This window comes from Camelus dromedarius, chromosome 5 (genome assembly GCF_036321535.1).
Source record: "Camelus dromedarius isolate mCamDro1 chromosome 5, mCamDro1.pat, whole genome shotgun sequence".
NCBI classification, from domain to species: Eukaryota; Metazoa; Chordata; class Mammalia; order Artiodactyla; family Camelidae; genus Camelus; species Camelus dromedarius.
This window is the reverse complement of record NC_087440.1, coordinates 37,910,038-37,930,620: the sequence shown is the minus strand read 5'-3', so window position 1 is coordinate 37,930,620 and position 20,583 is coordinate 37,910,038. Positions and strand designations below refer to the sequence as shown.

Sequence of the window (20,583 nt, the reverse complement as noted above, 5' to 3'; positions counted from 1 at the left end):
TGCAATAATTTTTTCCTATTCATCATGGTATTTCTCAGAGTACCTTATGCAAGGGCTTATGCAATTAATATTGATTTAATAAAGACAAAGCTAGTTGAATAGTTACCACCATTTATGTGAACAAGTCTCTGCCCCCTTATCTTTCTTACCTTCCCTCTAATTCATTCCTGTGATCTCTCCCAACCCAACTGCTTTTACCCTAGACTTTTTTCTGTGTATAAATTAAAGAAAGCATTTATTAAAAACATACATTTTATTTCACTCTCCCTTTGAGAGAAAAATATTTTCATTTCAGGGATTTCTTTATGGTGTCCTTTTTCTCATACTAAATATAAACATCCCTGTGGTTGGTTGATATCTTTTAGTATTAAGTTTGTTTTGGTGCCTGGGATAATAGTATGCATGTAGGCACTTGTTATTTGGTTACACACAGGCTGTGTATTAAATTACTGGTGAGAATCACTAGCATTGCTCCATTGTAAGAGAATAATAAGAAATTCTTTTATTTACTTGCAGGGATATTTAGCAAGGTGCTAAATACCTCTCTGACTCTTCATTCTTACCTGCGGAACACCTGCCTACTCCACAGACTTATAAAGATCAAATGAGATAATGAATGTACAAACTCCATTTAAATGTATGGTATTTTTTAGAAACTACTTGAACACTTTAAAAAAAAAAAAAAGATTTTTTAGGGGGTGGCAGTGGTGAAATGTTCTGAATTAGAAAGAGCCTTTATATCAACTTTGCATTTCTCCAGGCCACGTTGAGAATGAAATTAAGTGTTTTATACTTGTAAAGAGACATTCTTTTGGAAAATTCATGGAGATAGACCTATAGAAGCAAAAAGATCCTCTTTCCAGTTGCTTATTAGCAACTCTGTATGTGTTCTATTTTCTTCCGTGGGATAGATGACAAGCTCATTATAAGAAGAAACTTTAAAGAAAAAAAGTCATTCTCTTATTTTTGTTAAAAGCATCATGTGGCAACAAGTGGTGAATGTGTTGACAGCAGTATTAGTGCCTAACGATTCAAATTTGAGCTTACATGGACTACTAAATCATTACATACTGTAAGCACCTAGAAGTTGTAGCAATTGCTAGAGCGAAAGGAGACAGGATAGAGGGTGGGGAATAACCAAGTATAGTCTGCAGCCTTACTCTTGTCTTGTTGAACTCGCCAAGTGGAAAAGCCAGTGTTATCAGTGCTGGTTTTGTAATTTTTCTTACTTTCTTTATTGTGATACTGTTCGCTGAGTTTTTGCTTGTTGTTTGTTAAGCTGATAAATTAGTTGGTGCCATATACTGAATAGAACAGACTCCAGTGTTGACTTCTGGGATTTTTTTAATGCATAGTGATGAACTCTTGGGAATTAGTGAACACTTAAATTTTTTTTTCCATAATGGAAGAGGATTAACATTTCTTTCAGGAACATTGTAAGTTCCTTTAAATTTTTGCAAATGTATTTACTATGCTAGTATTATAGACCATTGGTTGGACCTCATCACATAGGGGTGGACAGGTTTAGGCATATTCACAGACAAGTCATTTTTATCAGAGATCACCTAGATTAGAGTAATTTCAACCTAAATGGGTTGAATGGTCTAGAACTAAACTCAGATAATCAGTGAGTCAAACATCGTTGGGTTTTGTATTAGAGCAGCTTGAAGTAGAGGTTTACAGCATGGACTTTAAACTCAATCAGAACTGATATGAACCTCAGCTATAATCCACTGTAACTGTGTGGCCTTGGGAAAGTTACTTAACCTTCAAAGATTCAAGAAAACAGGGATAATATAACACCTGAGATCATTAAATAAAAAACGAATATAGGGAAGACTGTCATTAAATGGTACTTTATTAATAACAGCCAATCATCATGGTACTAATTTATACAGAAATCTACTGCCCTAAAGAATGAGTGCTTTCTACCTACATTTTTAAATTATAAAAATATGCCCATCCATTACAGAAGATTTGGAAAATTCTGATAAACAATAATTTTACTGTCATAATCCAGCTATAACTAAGCTTATGTATTTTCAAAAGCATCTTTAAGATCTGGCCCTATTTTCTTAAAGGATAAGACTTGGAAAGTGAAATACACATTACATTTCCTTAATAGAATTATAGAACACTAGAAGTTTCATTTTCAGATTTCTCTTCTAAGAAAAGACAAAGCAAACTAGGTATGGTGCTACCCTGACTGCACCACAATGCATCCTATTTATTCTTTAAGGCTCATCTCCATGAAGCATTTTACAATTCCCTGCAAACCCAAGATCTCTTCTTCCTTTGATCCCCCCATACCAAGGGGTTTAGATCTCTCCTACAGCACTTCTAATACCCCATATCATAGCTATCCATGTTCTTTCCTTACCTGCCACTCCCTCTCCCTGCACTTTTCCTTGCTCTAACTCCTAGGACTGGGACTTTTTCTTCCTAATTGAAGCACAGTTACTGTACAATATTAGTTTCAGGTGTACAATATAGTGATTCACAATTTTTAAAGGTTATGCTCCATTTATACTTATAAAATATAATATCCTTGTAGTTTATTTTATACATAATAGTTTGCATCTCTTAATTCCTTACCCCTAGATGCCCCTTCCCCCTTCCCTCTAACTACTGGTAACCGATAATTTGTTCTGTATGTCTCTAAGTCTGTTTCTTTTTTGATATACTCACGAGTTTCTTGTATTTTTTAGATTCCACATATAAGTGGTATCATATAGTATTTGTCTTTCTCTGTTTGACTTATTTCACTTAGCATAATACCCTCCAAGTCCATCCACGTTGTTACAAATGGCAAAATTTCTTTTTTCTTACAGCTGAATAGTATTCCATTGTGTATGTGTGTGTATGTATGTATGTGTGTGTGTGTGTGTATATATATATATATATATATATATACACATATATATACACACACCTACAGATGAATGGATACTTAGGTTGCTTCCATATCTTGGCAATTGTAAATAATGCTGCTATGAATGCTAGGGTGCATGTATCTTTTTCAAATTAGCATTTTGGGTTTTTTCCCCAGTATATACCCAGGAGTATAATTCCTGGGTCATATGGTAGTTCTGTTTTTGGCTTTTTGTGAAACTTCCACACTGTTTTCCACAGTGGCTGCACCAATTTATATTCCCACCACCAGTGTGTGATGGTTTAGGGATGTGATTTTTAACCTGAGGACTGTGAATCTTACGAAATTATACATAAAAATAGTATTTATGTAAGTACAAATACATTTTCCTAGAGGGAGTTCATATTACATCAAATTTTCAAAAAAGGTCCAAGAATCAAAAAGGTATGAAACTCCTGTCTAGGGGAAAGACCTGAGATTTAATTATTCTTGGATCCTCTACAGTGCTTAGCATCTACCTTTATATGAATAATATTTGTTGAATTACAATTTTAATGTTAACTATGCTTCAATTAAAAAAAAAAAGAGCGAGAAATGAAAGTTAAAAACTTGAAAAGCAGCAGCAGCAACCTACTTTGGAATACAGAGCAAACTTTGAGTTGATGAGTTTTTCCCAAAGGAAGATTCTAAGAATGACAACAAAAGAAAGAAGCAAAAGAAAAGAAGTAAGCACTGGCTTCCTCATTGAAAAAAAAAAAAATCTTATTAAATCATAAAATTGATGTCAGGTTTTTGTTTAATCCAATCTTTTAAATATGTTTTCTTCATTCTTCATTCTCTCATCTTATAAAAAACCCTGTTTCTGAAAAGAGAATGGTACTTATCAGGGACTAGGGGGAGGAGGGAACTGAGAGTTATTGTTTAATGGGTAGAGTTTCAGTTTGGGAAGATAAAAAAGTTCTGGAGAGGGTTGGTGGTGGTGGTTGCAAAACAATGTGAATGTACATAATGCTACTGAACTGTTACGTATGTTTTACCAAATTTAAAATATACTGCTTTTAAAATTATTATAAATCAATAAAAAATGTTAAAAAATACTGCTTTTTATTTTCATCTAATATTAATTACCTATTATAGAGTAGACTCTTCAACAGAGATAAGGAATACAGGAAAATACTGGTTAAATTTTAGGATATAAGAAAAAAATCCTCAAAGGAGAGGTAAATCTTAACCCCAATCTACACATCGTTGGTTTTACAGTATAAGCACAAATTAAAACAGGGTGATATAATCATAAATCCTGTCTCAACAGAGGGACTGTTATCTGAGTAAACAAGGGAAATTGCTCAGGGACATCAGTTTATCTGTGCGAAGTAAATTGAACTTTTTCAAGGCAACAATTTACAACTCAGGGAATAAATGACAATTTAGCCCAATTTTGTCAATATTATCCACAACATATAAGTGAGAGGATAAGCAAGCATTTTGGAAATCTGCAATAGGCATTTCAAGTTCTCAGAATAACATTTTATTCAATAAACATTTAGTGACCATTCTTACGATTTAAAAATATAGAAGTCCCAAAACTACTTAAAAAAAGAAAAAGTGCACCATATAGTATGCTGACTACAAAAAAGATGAATTATTTTCCTATGTTATTTCCGTTTACTCCCATCTCATGCTTTATAATTCATCTCAACAAAGAAAAAGTCTCAGACTCCATAAAGGTTATGAACATATTTAAAACATCAAACATATTCATAACTATTAGTGATACTATATTGATACTTCCAAGCAATGTGTATATATTATCAAACACCTATTTTCTAAACATTTTCATGATTGTCAGTGATCTCCCTTAATTATTTATTACCAATAAATAACTGATCTGCAAAGGCATTTAAAAATTCCATTATTTCCCCCAAAGTTCTTACATGTATATAAGAGAGATTTACAACTATTTCTCCGTTGCAATCTAGGAAAATCCTTAGAAACATATTCAACATAAAATTATGCTAACTACTAACATTTAAATTCTGTATCATAAAAAAGATACCCACTACCATACCGAAGTATTGTATATGTGATGTAAGCTAGTATGTTTACTGCTCCCAACTTTAACGTTAAATAATGAGCAGAATATAAAATTTTGCCATAGTTGTATTTATCAAAAAGCCAATTTTTCCTATTAGGAAAAATTACTCTTATCCAGAATTTATTCAGTAAATGTTTACTAAGTGCCCACCACCTATCAGGCACTATGCTGTGAGTGCTAGGCAGCTGTGAACCAAACAGCCACATTTTACCTAAATAATACTTAAGCACTACTTCTTTTCCAGAACGCAAATTTACATTATCCTTTCAAAGTGTCTTTCTGTTTTTGTAAATGTGTTCATTGTGGTAATATTTTGAAACGTTCAGTTTATGAATCTGATCTCTATAGGTAAAATTATAAATGATAATTTTTTTAAGACACAGAAATGTTTGTCTGTTATGGAGTTTGTTTTTCTGTACAGCAATAGCAAAACATCAAAGACAGCACAAACTACTTTAAATTTAAGAGTTACCTGAAATGGGAATATTCTGTGAGACTGATAACTGCACATCTCCAGTTCCTGGTGGCATGTCAACAACTAAGTAGTCCAGTTGACCCCAATCTACCTAGAAACCAAGATGACACAAATAACATCACTGTATAACAACTGCAGTGAATAGTGATGTAAATAAAAATAAATGAATTAGCAACAAATCTAAAATGAAAGCTTTCACTTGAACCATGGCTAAGTTCCAGGGACTTTGCTGAGGACTAAGGATAAATGGATGAATAACAGTCTCTGCCTCTAGCAGACCTTCTCTGAATAATAAGGTTAAATTTTCAAACGACCCCCACCCTCCCCACAACACACACACACATACCATAATGGTGAACACATAACATAATGGCCTTCTATTCAGGGTCATTTATTTTCACTGAGAACAGCCCATATTTTACCTAAGGAGGCCTTAGCTTTTTGTCCTTTACATTTTTTGGTACAGCATTTCCTATACAGATTCTAATATAATTTTTTAAAGTTTATTATTTTTCCTTTATAAAACACACTAATAGTGAAAACTAAAATTTAATAAGAAAAGTTTAGAAACATAACTAGAGTTCCAAACTATTAACATTTTGATTATTTCTTTCCAGGCATTTTTCTAAGTATCTATACCTAGAAAATTCAGCTATATAACCAAGTCCTTAATGCTCAGCCTCAATTTAGACAGGTCTCAAGGGTACTTGAGGCTCTTCTCCTCAAACAGTTCCTCCCTCTGAGTCCCCAGTTTCACTGAGTGGCCCTAGGATCCTCTTAGTTGTCTAAGGCAAAGGCTTGGGATCATACTTATTCTTCCCTCTCCCTCACCATCCCCAGTCTGAAAATCTTTCAGATGTATCCACTTCTCTTTTTCCATGTGGCCAAGAATCCAACAGAGGCCACCACCTTCTATCACCAACACCTTCCAAACTACCTCTTGCTCTAGCATTGCCCATCCAGTCTGTTCCTAATACCACTGAAAAGTAGTCCGATAGTGCCACTTTTGTTTAAAACTCTTCTATTGCTTTTAGGATCAGGTCTGACCTTAAGCTCCAGAACATTCTGCCTGGTCTTCTTCACTTGCTAATTTTTCTTCATTCTTCAGATCCCAGCTTGAAATTTACTTCCCATAACTTCCACTAAAGATTAAATATGGTGTTCCTACTATGGAGGAACAACTCTTCTAATCATTCATTCATTCACCCAACAAATGTTCACTGAGTACCTACTATATATTAGGCATCAAGCTAGGTATTAAATGGTGTCATGGTCCCTAGCCTTACAGAATTTATGATGTAGAGGGATACAGATATTAAGCACACAATGATATAAACTGTGCAAAGGAAAGAAGTTAGCAAGTGAGCAAAATAAAAAGATCAACATAGCTAAAGAGAAATGAAGGGGAAAGACAGCATTCATTTACTGTTGTTTCATGATCTGTCTTCTCATGAAACTGTAGCTGACTTAGAATATTTAGCACAGAGCGGACACAGAGGAGATGCTCAATAAGTTTCCTTTCAGGGAATGAATGAATAAATGAACACATACAAAGATTTGAAATGTTTCAGTGTAAATGGAAATCACTGTGTATATAATCCAGGATTCTGCTTCTTAACACTTAATAAGGTAAAATAAGCCTTTCCCATATAATCACATATTTTTAAATTAAGAAAAATACTTAAATTTTAAAAATTAAATTTAAATTTAGATGATATTTTAGGTCAGATGGATTCACTCATGTATTAACACATTTATTCAACACATACTTATTGAGCATCAATGCCAGGTACTGTTCCAGGTGATGATGACACAGCAGCAAACAAAACAAAGTCTAGGCCACCATGCAACTAATGTTTCAGTGAGGGAGACAGGTAGACAAACAGAAAGATAAACACATCAAAGAGTAAAAAGTGCTACAAAGAAAACAAGTACCCCTTACTATACAAAATTATTTGGTTCCTGATTTGGATATCCAGATTAAATAGCAAGACATATTTTTAAAATCTTCCATTTCTGAATTTCAGAGGGCAAGCAGTAGGAGTTCAGGCAGCTGAAGATTTAACAAAGAATTTCTCTGAATCTCTTCAGTTCCCAAGGTCAGATGGTGAGGAAGAGGGAAGAGAAACAGAATGGTGGAAGGTTCTACTTTCAACAGAGTGGTCAGAAACTGCAGTGAAGTGAGAAAAATAACTGATGCAGTTCTCTGAAGTTAAGCATTCAGGCAGAAGCAATAGCAAGTGAGTGCAAAGGCCCTGAGATGGGGATATGCTTGGCACATCCAAGGAATAGCTAGGAAGGCAGTACAGCCTTTCTACAATAGCACTCACCCAATCATCAATCTCTCTCCTTCTCTGACTTTTTCTTCAAGACATTTATCACTATCTGACATTATACATTGAATTGTCTTTTAGGAATTCTATGATATTTCTCAAACATGAGTACCTGATACTGATTTAATAACACATTTTAAGAGAATGATGAAATGATGAATATAGTTCATTTTCAATAAAGGGTTCCTCAGTTTGAAAAATAATTACCCCTAAGTTACCTACAGCCATCATCTATGAAACTATATATAAAAAAAGATAAAGGATATTTTTCATTTTATATCTTCTGCGCCGAAACTCCCAACACTGGCAGACTGACAGATCTCTTTGTTTCAAAGGACATCAAATGACTGGTACCAACAATTTATCATTGTTGTCCCTTGGCAATTAATCATATTTATCACACTGGCTCCCATTTCTTATTTCTTTAAAGAGAACTGCTATTAAGGTTCCCAGGAACTAAAAATATTTCACTGTTAAGGCAATTAATTTCAAACGACTCTTAAATTGAATTAAAACTATCTGGAGGGGGGGAACCTGGCCCAGCACCTTCATCACACACAGTAGGCATTCCACAAAGGCTTGCAGACTTCAGCTGAACTGAACTAAAGTCAGCATCAGAGTTCCAGTTTTACAGCATTCACTAATATTGAAATATGCTGGTTGCCAGGAAGTTTCAGATCTCTTGTAAAAGAGTCACCAAAATATTGATTTTAGGATGATTTGGGGATTCTCTAGGTTCTACTCAGTGTATGTTTACTCATATAAATTATTTATTACTAATTGTAGGGAAATAGGTACTAGCAAAACACTCAGGTATCTCATTTAGCAAAACCCAGTGGTAGATCCAGATTTTGTGTGACCTGAAGCATATACAATTTGGGTGGTCCTAAGAATAAGAATACAAATTGATAAATGCAAAATTAGGTACAAAAGTAAATATTTACTTAGAATGTAAAAGAAATGATCATTAAATGCTTGAGCCTTACAGAAATGCTAACATAATAAGCAAAACAAAAAGGCAACCTACAGAATGGCAGAAAATACTTGCAAAAGATGAGAATGACAAGGGTTTAATTTCCAGAATACATAAACAGTTCATACAACTTAATAAGAAAAAAAAAACCAATCTAAAAATAGGCAGAAGACCTAAACAAGCAATTCTCCAATGAAGACATACAAATGGCCAATAGGCACATGAAAAAATGCTCAATATCGCTAATTATCAGAAAAATGCAAATCAAAACTACAATGATGTTATCACATCACATCAGTCAGAATGGTCATCATTCAAAAGTCCACAAATGATAAATGCTGGAGAGGCTGTGGAGAGAAGGGAACCCTCCTACACTGTTGGTGGGAACGTAATTTGGTGCAGCCATTATGGAAAACAGTATGGAAATTCCTCAAAAGACTAAAAATAGACTTACTATAAGATCCAGCAATCCCACTCCTGGGCATATATCCAGAGGGAACTCTAATTTGAAAAGACACATGCATCCCAGTGTTCACAGCAACACTATTTACAACAGCCAAGACACAGAAACAACCTAAATGTCCATCAACAGATGACTGGATAAAGGAGCTGTGGTATATTTCTACAATGGAATACTATTCAGCCATAAAAAATGATGCCATTTGCAGCAACATGGATGGACCTGGAGACTGTCATTCTAAGTGAAGTAAGCCAGAAAGAGAAAGAAAAATATCATATGATTATCACTTATATGTGGAACCTAAAAAAAAGGAGACAAACACACTTATTTAAAAAACAGAAACAGACTCACAGAAATAGAAAACAAATTTACGGTTACCAGACAGGGAAGGGGTAGGAAGGGATAAACTGGGAGTTCAAGATTTTCAGATACTAACTAATATAATAAAATAGATAAACAACAAGTTCATACTGTATAAACTAGAGAACTATATTCAATATCTTGTAGTAACTTATGGTGAAAAAGAATATGAAAATGAACATACAAATGTTCATGTATGACTGAAGCATTATGCTGTACACTAGAAATTGACACAACATTGTAAACTGACTACACTTCAATAAAAATACATTAAAAAAAAAAAAAGAAAGAAAGAAATGCTAACATAGAAACACTTCCTGACTGCAACCTGCTTCCTCTCTCCACCAAGAACACTTTACAACTCCCAGCATCTCACAGGAGCCCATGACAGCTGGAACCCTGAACTTAAGCTTCATTAGCCTCAAGGTAACCCCACTTCTAGTAAAACCTTCTCGGCTCCCTCTAAGGCTCCAGACTCAAAGAATCCCAGCAGGACATACTGAAGCAGTCTAGAAATGGAGTTTCCAAGGCAGTTCAGAGATGCCCTGTGGATAAAGAGGCAGCGCTGCAGCAGAAAATTCAGCAACGTAGCTAGGACGTCAAATATGAGCATCAGATATGAAGGGGGCATAAATAGCATAATGGGAGAATAAAAAAACAAAGTCAGTGGTCAGGGCAATTGAAAAGGATGGGATGAGGTACAGATTAGGAGCAAGAGTTCACACTTGAGTCTGCCAACAGAGGCTTTACTATGTAAAAGATGTCTCTTTTACACAGTAACACATGACCTTTATTTCCCTCTAAAGTGTTTGAGATACAGGACCTTTGGATCCAAATATAATGCAGTCATTGAGCCTTTGTCCAAAGCCAATCAAATAACACTAGAACAGTTGCTTTTTCATTTGTCTTACAAATATGCATTTATAATTGCTATAACATCACAACTTATGGTATTGCTTTTTTTTTTTAACTGCTCTTTTTCTTTGCTTATTAAGACAGCCAACACTTAAAGATTATGTCACCAGGAATAATTACTAAATCTCCATTAAATTATTTTTATTTCTTTTTTGTCAACCTTATGAAGGGAAAATATTCCAAATTAGCACTGACTGGGGTCACTTTAGGCTGATATGTCTTCTCCAAATAATACTTTTTATTTCATATTCAAAATAATGCCTGATAATCTGAGAGTAACTCAAAGACCCAAAGAAAGGCAATTCTCCCTTTTCTGAGGAATGACTATGGGTGTCTTCTATTTGGGCAGATAAGTTAATTTATCTTTTTCAGGACATCAGTTAAAGAGTGTGGTGCTATGAATAGGTAAAGAAGATGGACCGCTTTCCTCCATGGATACTTCTATTAGGAAGCTGACCAAAGCAGCAGCAATCAGGCCTCGCTCCAGAGGATGCTGGGAACACAAGTATAAATAGGCTGAATGTTGAAAAGAAAGGGCCCAGAAATGCATTCCATTTTTGGGTTCTCAGCTGGCTCAAGCAGTTTACCAGTCAGCCTCCAGGGTAGCAGTTTCCATCAGCAGCAATACACAGACCATGTTTAGATACCATAAGGTCAACATATGCTTCTCCAAAGCAAAGGCAGAGTGTCTCAGATATCTTAGGTCTGCTAGCAAGGCCAATGTGAACCAGGTGAACACATCAGCAGGAGGGGGCCCTGGGCCCTGTAGAATCAAGGAGAAAATTCACTGCCAAGAAAGAGAGGCAGTGAATATAACTTGCTAGAGCCCAAGTAGTGGCCAAGAAGAATTAAACTCCTAAAGGCAAGAAAAAAGTGTGATCAAAGAACGAGTAGAGAAATCATGAAGCAGGAGAAAGGGCACAAAATCTAGATTTAATAATTTAAAAGTGGGCTGTGTCTTGAAAGCCCATTCAGATAACGCTTAGAATACTCCACCAGTGACAGGGCAAATTCTTAAAAGAAGTTGGGCTGGGCCAGGCATTGCCTCTTTTCTTCCTGTCTGCTCTTAATTACTGACTGAAAAGTTGGTTTTGATTCTTATGACTACTTGACTTATAATTAGTAGATCCCAAGGTAGTGTCCTTGTGTCTAACTCTGGCCATGTATCTGTTGCTACTTCTATCCTATACCTAAGCTCTGTTTCTTCTCCCCCACATTCTGGTTCTCCACCCACAGTTAGGCATGGTTCAACTCTAACAGCAAACAGAACGGTACTTGGGCTTTGCTCAGAATCCCAGACATGAAACCACGCCACTACTAGCAAAGGAGATACAGCTAAACTTGTCTCTGACCTATGGACAAATTTGTCAGGCAAATTACCAAGCTCCTAGGATTTTTGATTCAACTAACTTCCAAGGTTCGATGGGCCCTCAAGCTCTAAGAATTCTAGGGTAATCATTTTTACACAAAACTATCTCCCCAACCTCAGTAAAAGCTCCCTGACAGAAGAGCCCATTCTTCATGCATCTCTGCACTCCCTTTCCACAACCAATCCCCTCCATAATGAACACTAACTAGTATTCAGTCAACATCCACTGAGTGATTCTGAGTCAAGCTGCTCCTTACAATTTTATTATACTACTAAAATTAAAATTTTTGCCATGTGAGGTACCTTTTATATAAAACATACATCTAAAATAGAATACAAAATAGAATTAAATATGAACCATAGTTTTTGCTCTGCCCAGGGCTTATTCATAAAATCATGCAACACTTTATTTTGGTTGCAAGAAGAAAATTGCTTCAAAAGTAAAATTATTTAAATATAAATACCATAATAGAAATCTGAGTAACAAAAAGATTTCTACTTGAGTTGATTGCCTACTGGAAATAAATGACACAACAAAATAATAATAAACTCATTCTTAAGATTGTTTTGATAAGAGCTGACACAGTTTTAAGATGAAAACACATTATTCAAGTTACAACAATGATATAAAAGTTCTTCCTTAATATTTTTTTCTTTCCCAGATGATAAAGTTCTCTAATCCATTTTGAAATATATTCCCTTCTATGGGAGAAGTGGTTAGGGGTGGAGGGGTGGAAAACTATTTGAATAAATCCCTTGAAAGGCACTACCAACTCAAGTGGTAGCAGTAATGTTTTGAGAAAGAAGACAAACTTTATCTTTCCCTTTATCATCACCTCCCATTTCCTTAATTGTTCTAGCAGAGATCTATGTTGGCTCTGACAACCTGGAGACAGAATCAATTCACAGGGCACTTCTTACCTAAAAGTTGAATCTCTGGTAACTCTGTACCTACTTTCTGAAAATAGTATTTAAAAATTATCCAATTCCCAGGCCAGCCCACAGATGCCCATGTAAATCCATAGCACAACTGAAACAGTAAAACCTCATGATATAAAAAGAATGACATTATCACAAAAGTTTCAGTTAATTATGGGAACATCCTTCCAAGTTCTCCAGAGTCCTGCTTTAGGTCAATTGCTTTTATGTACAAGTGTTCATCACCTAGGAAGGAGATGTTAGTGAAGGACAGGACTGCTACTAAAAAGGCCTAAAATATTACAAACCTGCCCAAGAATCAAGATTTTTTCTTTAAAGTGCTAAAATAAATTAAAAACAAAAAAACTATCCCTATATACCTAAAGGCTGAAGCTTCAGAATTTTTTTTAAGTAGGAGTAACAAGTCACTTTATTAACCTTATCTGGGACAGTTTATAAAATATATTTAGGTATGCAGTACTCTTTTTAGTTAGGAAAACTATAATACTCTTTATTTCTAAATCCTTAGAAAAAATACTGTATTTGGGAGGATTCAAGGTCCTGAAGGAGCAGGGTGATGGCTCCATAGAAGCTGCATGGACCCCACTGAGAGAATCCATAGCCACTGTCCAGTGGTTTTGATGACTCCTAAAGACTTAACAGAACGTGAGAGACACTACTGCTCCAGGAGACCAGTCCACCCAATGTAGCACTGCATGCTAGGGATGATCTGAATAACTGCCCCAGTTGAGCTTATTTCTTTAGGTCTAGCTACCCACCATCTGGGGTATACATTTGAGCCTTAGGGTCCACAGGTGGAACTGGGCTAGTGAACAAGGAAGAGGTGGAGGATAACAGGTAAAGGAAAGCAAAAGGAAAAGAATAGTTATTGAGAGCCTATTACAAGGTAGGCACTAAATAATTTGTTATATACATGATTATGTAACACTGTAGAATGAGCATTATAATCTCTATTTTACAGAGGTAAGAATATTGAAGATTAGAGAAATTAAGACAGTTGCCCAAGGTCAGGCTGATGGTGAGTGATGGAATATAAATCCTAGTCTGCATGACTCAAGTCACGTTCTCAGTCTCTCAGAGTACTGGGTGCAACATCACTATTCTCCAAGCCCCTCAAGAGTTCTGCTAGCACAACCTCATTACCCCAAGAACAGATGAGCTTTACTATATTACTTTTTCAGAGTATGATAAAATAGATATATAAAGTAGACACTACAGACCCACAGAAAATTACTTACTTAGATAATGTAAGTAAGAAATAGAAGAATCATTTGTTTCCTTTATTTTTCCCTTTTCTGATTAATAACAATGATGTTTCTTTTATTTCTGAGTATTTTTTATGGTATGTCACAGTATTCTTTCCTTACATGATTCTTTAAGAGTCTTTTATATATTACAGGGTATTGTAACCATGGAGATGTTGACGTTGTGCTGCTAAAGAACATTTTAGCTTTCAATAATCTACCACTGAACCCTGGTTTTGTTTTCAATAACCATCATTCTACCAACTGTCTATGCACAAAAAAAAATATGTGGAATAATTGTTTGAATCAAAGTAAATAACCTATAAATAGACTAAGACAGAAAATAAAGATTTTAATACCTAAGGTTTTGAACACGGCATTTTTTGAAACTGGCTCATTGGGTTTTATTCTAAAAATTTAAAGATCTAACTCATATCAAATAGAAGGCCAACTGTGAGAAACTGTAGCTCCATATGCAGTCATATTTTAAGTATGAGCTGTTATAATGCAGCTTTTGGGTTTCAAATTCTGATTCTGATTCAGACATTAATTACTATGATTAAAAAAACAGCACTGGAAAGGAGGAGTTTGGTAAAAATCAAGACCAGCTGACCAGCTGGCAAAAATAAGAACCCAGCTATGTAGTCATTAAACAGAAGAGCTCTAGTGTGAAAAACTGGCATATCTAAATTTCAATCATTTTTGTCACTAATTAGCTATATTACCATGGTCGGCCAATTAACCCTTCTGGCCCGCAGTTTTCTCATCTGTTAAAATAAAATGTTTCAGATTAGATGATCACTAAGGTTCCTTCCAAGTACTTTAAAAATGAAAATGTGATGATGACCTGTTTGTTTGAGTTGAAAATATTTGCAAGAAATTTGCTTACAGAAAAAGCAAATAAAAAGTATTCTTATCCAAAAGCACCAAAATGACAAAACAAGCTTTTTTTGTTTGTTTAAAGGGAGCGCTTTATATATAAAAATAAGAAAGCTAAAAGCTACTTGGTATACTTAACAAATTTATTTTATGGAATGATCGTATTTCTTATGAAAACTTTAGCTGAATTTTACCAAGAACTCAAATCTAAATTTGTATTAAACTACAATCTACTCTGACAGCCATCCTAAAATATCTCATTCTAGCTCATTGAGGAATTAATGTGTTATACCTACATAAAATGTCATAATTTACAAAATAGATGCATTCCTGAAAAGTTGCTGAGGAGACTGCCACTAAGGTGAGGAGTAGGGAGGGGATTTAATCACAAATCTTTAAAGGTCTAGAAGTCTAACTCAATTTTCCAACTAATACAAAACTTCTATAAACAGTCATGACTGGGATATACTCATCTAAAAAAAGTAAGCTCAAATCATTCCAATGCTTATCACACACTCAAATACAAATTTTGGATCAATAAAAGAATGGAAGAAAATTGTGACTTAAGACACTTTTCTATTTTTTCTTTTGCTACATATGATATTGGTTTACTTTTGACTTATTTTATTACTCATTCTACATAACTTAAGATATGCTTTGTTTTGTGATTTGTCTTCGTTGCTATGGGAACTGCTATTTATAAGACCTCCTTTTAAAAATATGAATAGATATCTACTAAACTACAAGGATTTAACTTGAGACTATAGAAATATATTTGAGCTTTTAAAAAAAAGGATTTTAACTGTAGCATAATTTTTGTAAAGTGATGTATTTTCAATAAGGAAAGAAATCAGCAAAGTTTCAGTAATAGGCATAAGGGTTGTGTGAAAAGTGTCAATAAACAGGTTAATCAGAGAGTCAGATACTGAAGTTTTATTATTAATTCATTGTTTAAATTTACTCAAACTACTTAACTTTTCTGTGCCTCTGTTTCCTCACCTTACAATGGTATAAACAGAATTTTAGAGCTAGAAGAGGCTCTAGAGAGTATCTTGCCCAATGTCCTTATTTTACAGATAAAGAAACTGAAACTCAGCAAGTGATTTGCCCAAAACTTACTCTGCATAATAGGGACAATAAAAATAATCTTTTGCTTTACAGAGGTTTTTTTCTGAAGAGGAAATAAGATCAGGGAGTTTTCTTAAAAAGTGTTAAATAAACAGTGGCATTATACTGAAATAAGTTACTTTAAAGAGAAGCATGTCATGTCATGCAAGTCAAAATTAAAATTTCTCTCAAAGAGCATAACATGTGTATTCTTCTAACCAAGTGCTAAGAAAATATTTGTCCATTTCTGAGGTCACCACATTCCAAATGATCTGAACAAGTAATTTAAAAATATCTTTTCCATACGTCTAGATGTCATAAGCTGAGTTAAACGGCTTTCTGCAAATTAAAGGGAAACTTTTTTTGAAATCTAAATGACTAAAAATAAGGGCTAGGAAGTGAGCAGAAGTCATATCTGTTGTTGTTTGACTATATCAATTAAATTTCTACATTTTAGTGAACCATATCTTGCTCCTATTAAGTAGACCTGCCACCTACAAAGCTGAAGAAATCATAATAAAATGTTATAAGTGACTTTCTAGTGAAAATTAAGTAAAACAGCAGCTTTTAGCTGTAACTACTTGTAACAAGAGATTTTGAGAAAGATTAAGGAACATACAAATAAGAATAGAGATGAGATGATACAGATGTATAAGTGGGAAATAGTTCTGAGGAGAGAGGCCAAAATAATACATAAAACAGCCTAATTCTCATCTCATCAACTTCAGCATTTTCCAACTTCCTAAACTACACAATTATTTCAGATATACCCAAAAGACTTCTAAGAAACCTGAGATCACTAAATTGCAAAGAAACAGGAAAACAGATGAAATTTTACATATCTCATTAAAAGACCATTAAATGAGCAGCTGTTCATTCTCATTTAAGCACACAGGTCATTATATCTGGGCGTGTTCACAATAATCTTGCACCCTGATGAGCAAGTAAATGTGGTACTGTATCTAGAAGTTCTTTCCTAAACAGGTATCTGGTGTTTTCATATTTATCTTAATATTGCAGATCACACATTAATATGCATGCCTGAAGTCTGAGTATAAATAAGTGGGTACACAGGATAATCATTATGGAGTTTAACCCTAACTCAGAAGTTAATACCAACATTTACACATGCCAAGCATTATTCTAGACACTGAATACAGCAACGAAGAAGACATCTGAAGTTCCCATCCTCATGAAACGGAGATAGGAAGACAATAAACAAACCAATTAGTGTATCACTTGTAATCTTGATGAAAGTCATCTTTCTAAACTTCAGTTTGCTGTCTATAAAACTGAAAAACTAATATTACTCAGGTAAGTATATTCATATCTTTCTCAAACAAAAATTAGGTCAAAACTTACAAATCAACAGAACTTGTACCAATTTTCCCTGATCTAGCTCTACCTTCAGTGGCAATACATAACAAAGTAGGCCAGAGTAGGCCAATGTGTGCCATGAAATAGAAGAAAAATAATTGGATCATAGTTAAGACTCAATACACACCTATGTCCTATATAGAAACTAATTATAGTTTCTCAAATAAGATGATAATGATAAATATATGCTATTTTGGAATACATTTTCTCTTAGTTTCAGTACCAATGTCTAGATAAGTCATTTTTATTTCAAATATCAAGGCTGTCAGTTTAAAAATCTTTGTTACCAACTAGGTTAATGTTAATAAGATTATGAATTTTTAAGTCACATTTAACATGAGAATCCTTTTTCTCTTCCAGTTGAATAAATAATTTTATTTGATATGATGAATACACACATTTGCAAGATTACATCAAAAAGAGGCATATAGTGTAATGTTTGATTCTTGCATTTAAAACAGCACAACAGTGATGGATGAATGAACAAATAAAATTAAAGGCTGAGTTCTGACCAAGCTATTTTGGCATCAGAAAGCAAGACTAATTGGATGTAAGAAAACAATTCCTTGAAGCAGGTATACGCTCAGTAATTTGGATATATTAATATATAGGACAATAAGTCAGAGTTAAGAGATATATGCAGATTCACAACATAAAATGTAGGTGAATTTTATGGCCTGAATCAGTCCATTGATATCTGCCCCCCGCCTGAATTCCCCAATCAATGACATGTGAAAAAATAGAAATTGGTGGAAAAAGACCTACAATGAGAAAACTTAAGGCTAAAACTTGGACACAAACTCAAAAAACTGGAAGAAATGTGTACTAACAATAGACCCATACTGCTGTCCTCCTGCTAAGTAGTAAATCCCTCTTTGAAGAACAGAGGACAAGTCTTATTCACTTTTGTATCTTCAGGCCAAGCACAGTGCCAGGTACATACCCAATAAGTGTGTCGCTTTGTTGAAAAACAGAGAGACAATCAAAAGAGACCTTCTACATCCTCCCACCACCAAAGCTACTCATCTTCTGGCACCACAGTCCACATTCTTTCCATATCATGTACTGCCTTTCAATAACAGTTTGCTCCATTCCCACTGTCCCATTCCTCTTCCATCATCCTCCAAAAGAAGTCAAAGCATAGACATTTCTTACACAGACTCCTGATGAAAGCTCAGAACGTAACATTTTCAGTTTTGTGAAGATGAGCTATTATTCAGCCATGAGAAAAAAGGAAATCCTACTATTTGTAACAACATGGATGGACCTTAAGCACATTAAGCTAAGTGAAATAAGCCATATTGAGAAAGACAAAAACTGGGCCTAGTTGGGTTTTAACCAGTGTATGTCCCATCCTCAACTGCTGTGTCATTCTTTTAACGGTTGTGCCCCGTCGCCTTCCCTCCTGTCTCATTACCCCCTCACAGATTTTACTCCCATAATCTTATGAGAAGCAGAGAAGTGATGCTCTGTCTTCCGTAACTGCTTCAGGGCTGAGTAGGGGCATTGACCCTGTCTATTAGGGAGTAAAAATCTTTGGATGTCTGATCTAGGGGTCCCAGGGGCAGGACTGCTTCTTGTTTCAAGTCAGAGAGGGGTACAGGCTAGAATCCTTGTACAGCCATCATCTTGATTCATAGCCTCATGAATCTTCTTGAAGATGAAGCACTTCTGTAACAGCATCCAAGTACAGCAATAACTGTCCAATTACTTACCACGTGGTCTTAATTTGGATGTCTAGGTTGTCACCTCCTTGGGTCTTCTCAACTCCCGAGAGATAGAGCAATAGAGGAGAATGAGAAAAATCGAGAAAGAAAAGCCTTGGGCTCGATAGGCTCCTTCACGGCTAGAGAACTCGTCTCTGCCAGATCCCTAAGGGGATACTGGAATCTGCACGATGTAGGACAAGAGTCCCAACCACTCTCCAAAGAGGGGAGCCATAGCCCAACAGAGAGATTGAGATTATGCCCTCCGAGGGCCATTTTTGGTCTCTTGAGTGGTTGCCAGAGGAGATGTTGTAGGAAAAATGGGGCACAAGAGGCCATGTCCCAGGTCCCAGGCAAGTCCGTGGGATGCGTTCCATCAAGTGAGGGTTCCTGGCTTTGCGCAGAATTCAAGAGCAAGCCACAGTTGAGTGATAATAGATTTATTCAGAGAAACGCACACTCCACAGAGTGTGGGCTGTCTCAGAAGGCAAGAGAGTGACCTCAGTGTCCTTTAAAGGGAGAATGGCTAAAAAAAATTATCATCTATCAACAAACTGGAGAAGTTGCTATGCACCCAAAGGTGGAATTGAGGCCCAGCATCCTTCCAGCCCAGGATGGGCTGGGCCCTAACCCACCCTATTCCTCCTGGTTGAGATGGGCTCAGCCAAGAGCAACCCAGTCATTCCACATGGCCTCCACTGCACAGCAAGCATTTGGCTCGACTGGCAGATCCCCAATCATTCAGTGCAGGCATCCTGTGCAATCCTGTCCAGGTGCAAACCCCACAGCCCAACTTTCCCACAGAGGAGCAGTGGAAGTGTCCTAATCAGGCCCAGACTCAGATCCCTCCTCTTCCATCTCTGGTACTGCATGGATACCTATGCTCCAGCAGCAGAGACCAGACCCCCCACCAAACTCACTGGTGAAACAGCTCAGTGAAGTATTTGAGACTAAAGCCCCCAAACTGAATCCTCCCCAGAGGCACCTTCATCTGAATTGGAATTGCCCTCGGGCACCAGTTATCCCCTGAGGACCAGACAGCACCCTGGAGCCAGACTGAGCTTCCTTCCAAGGTGTTTTCCAAGGAGGAAACAGAACAGCACACAGAAACCGCTATGGCCAGCCAGGGCTCAGGCAAGCCCTTGAGAGACCTTGAGCCTCCCTGATCTTCAGGTTCTAAGCACAAGAGATGGAAATCAAACAGCAGAGTACCAGGGAGATCTCCACTCACCACCCTATAGGAGGACAACTCCCCCAGGACCCTGACACCACAGCAGGGTAAGCAGCCCTCTCCCCTAAGTGAAAATACTAGGGAACTAAAGGAAGGGGCCACTCTGGAAACTGCGCGACTTCTAAAAACTGGAGGCAAGCTTGGGGGCAAGGCCAGGACCATAACAAGGGAAATCAGCACTTCCCCTGGTAAAGAACTAGGCCCTGTGTGGCCCTAGCATTGGTTTATCCAGAGCCTAGTGATATTCT

General features: G+C 36.0%; 1 protein-coding gene and 1 pseudogene across 2 annotated transcripts in view; one reads left to right on the top strand and one right to left on the bottom strand.

The window, feature by feature from the left end:
• NUBPL (NUBP iron-sulfur cluster assembly factor, mitochondrial) overlaps positions 1–20,583 on the bottom strand; it is a 176,702-nt gene that overhangs the window by 40,980 nt on the left and 115,139 nt on the right. For both annotated transcript variants that reach the window (XM_010986155.3, XM_010986154.3), the window contains exon 7: positions 5,440–5,533. In XM_010986155.3, the coding sequence (XP_010984457.2) occupies positions 5,440–5,533 (94 nt within the window). The remainder of the gene's footprint in view (positions 1–5,439; positions 5,534–20,583) is intronic.
• LOC116153505 (cell division cycle-associated protein 3-like) lies at positions 19,759–20,527 on the top strand (annotated as a pseudogene).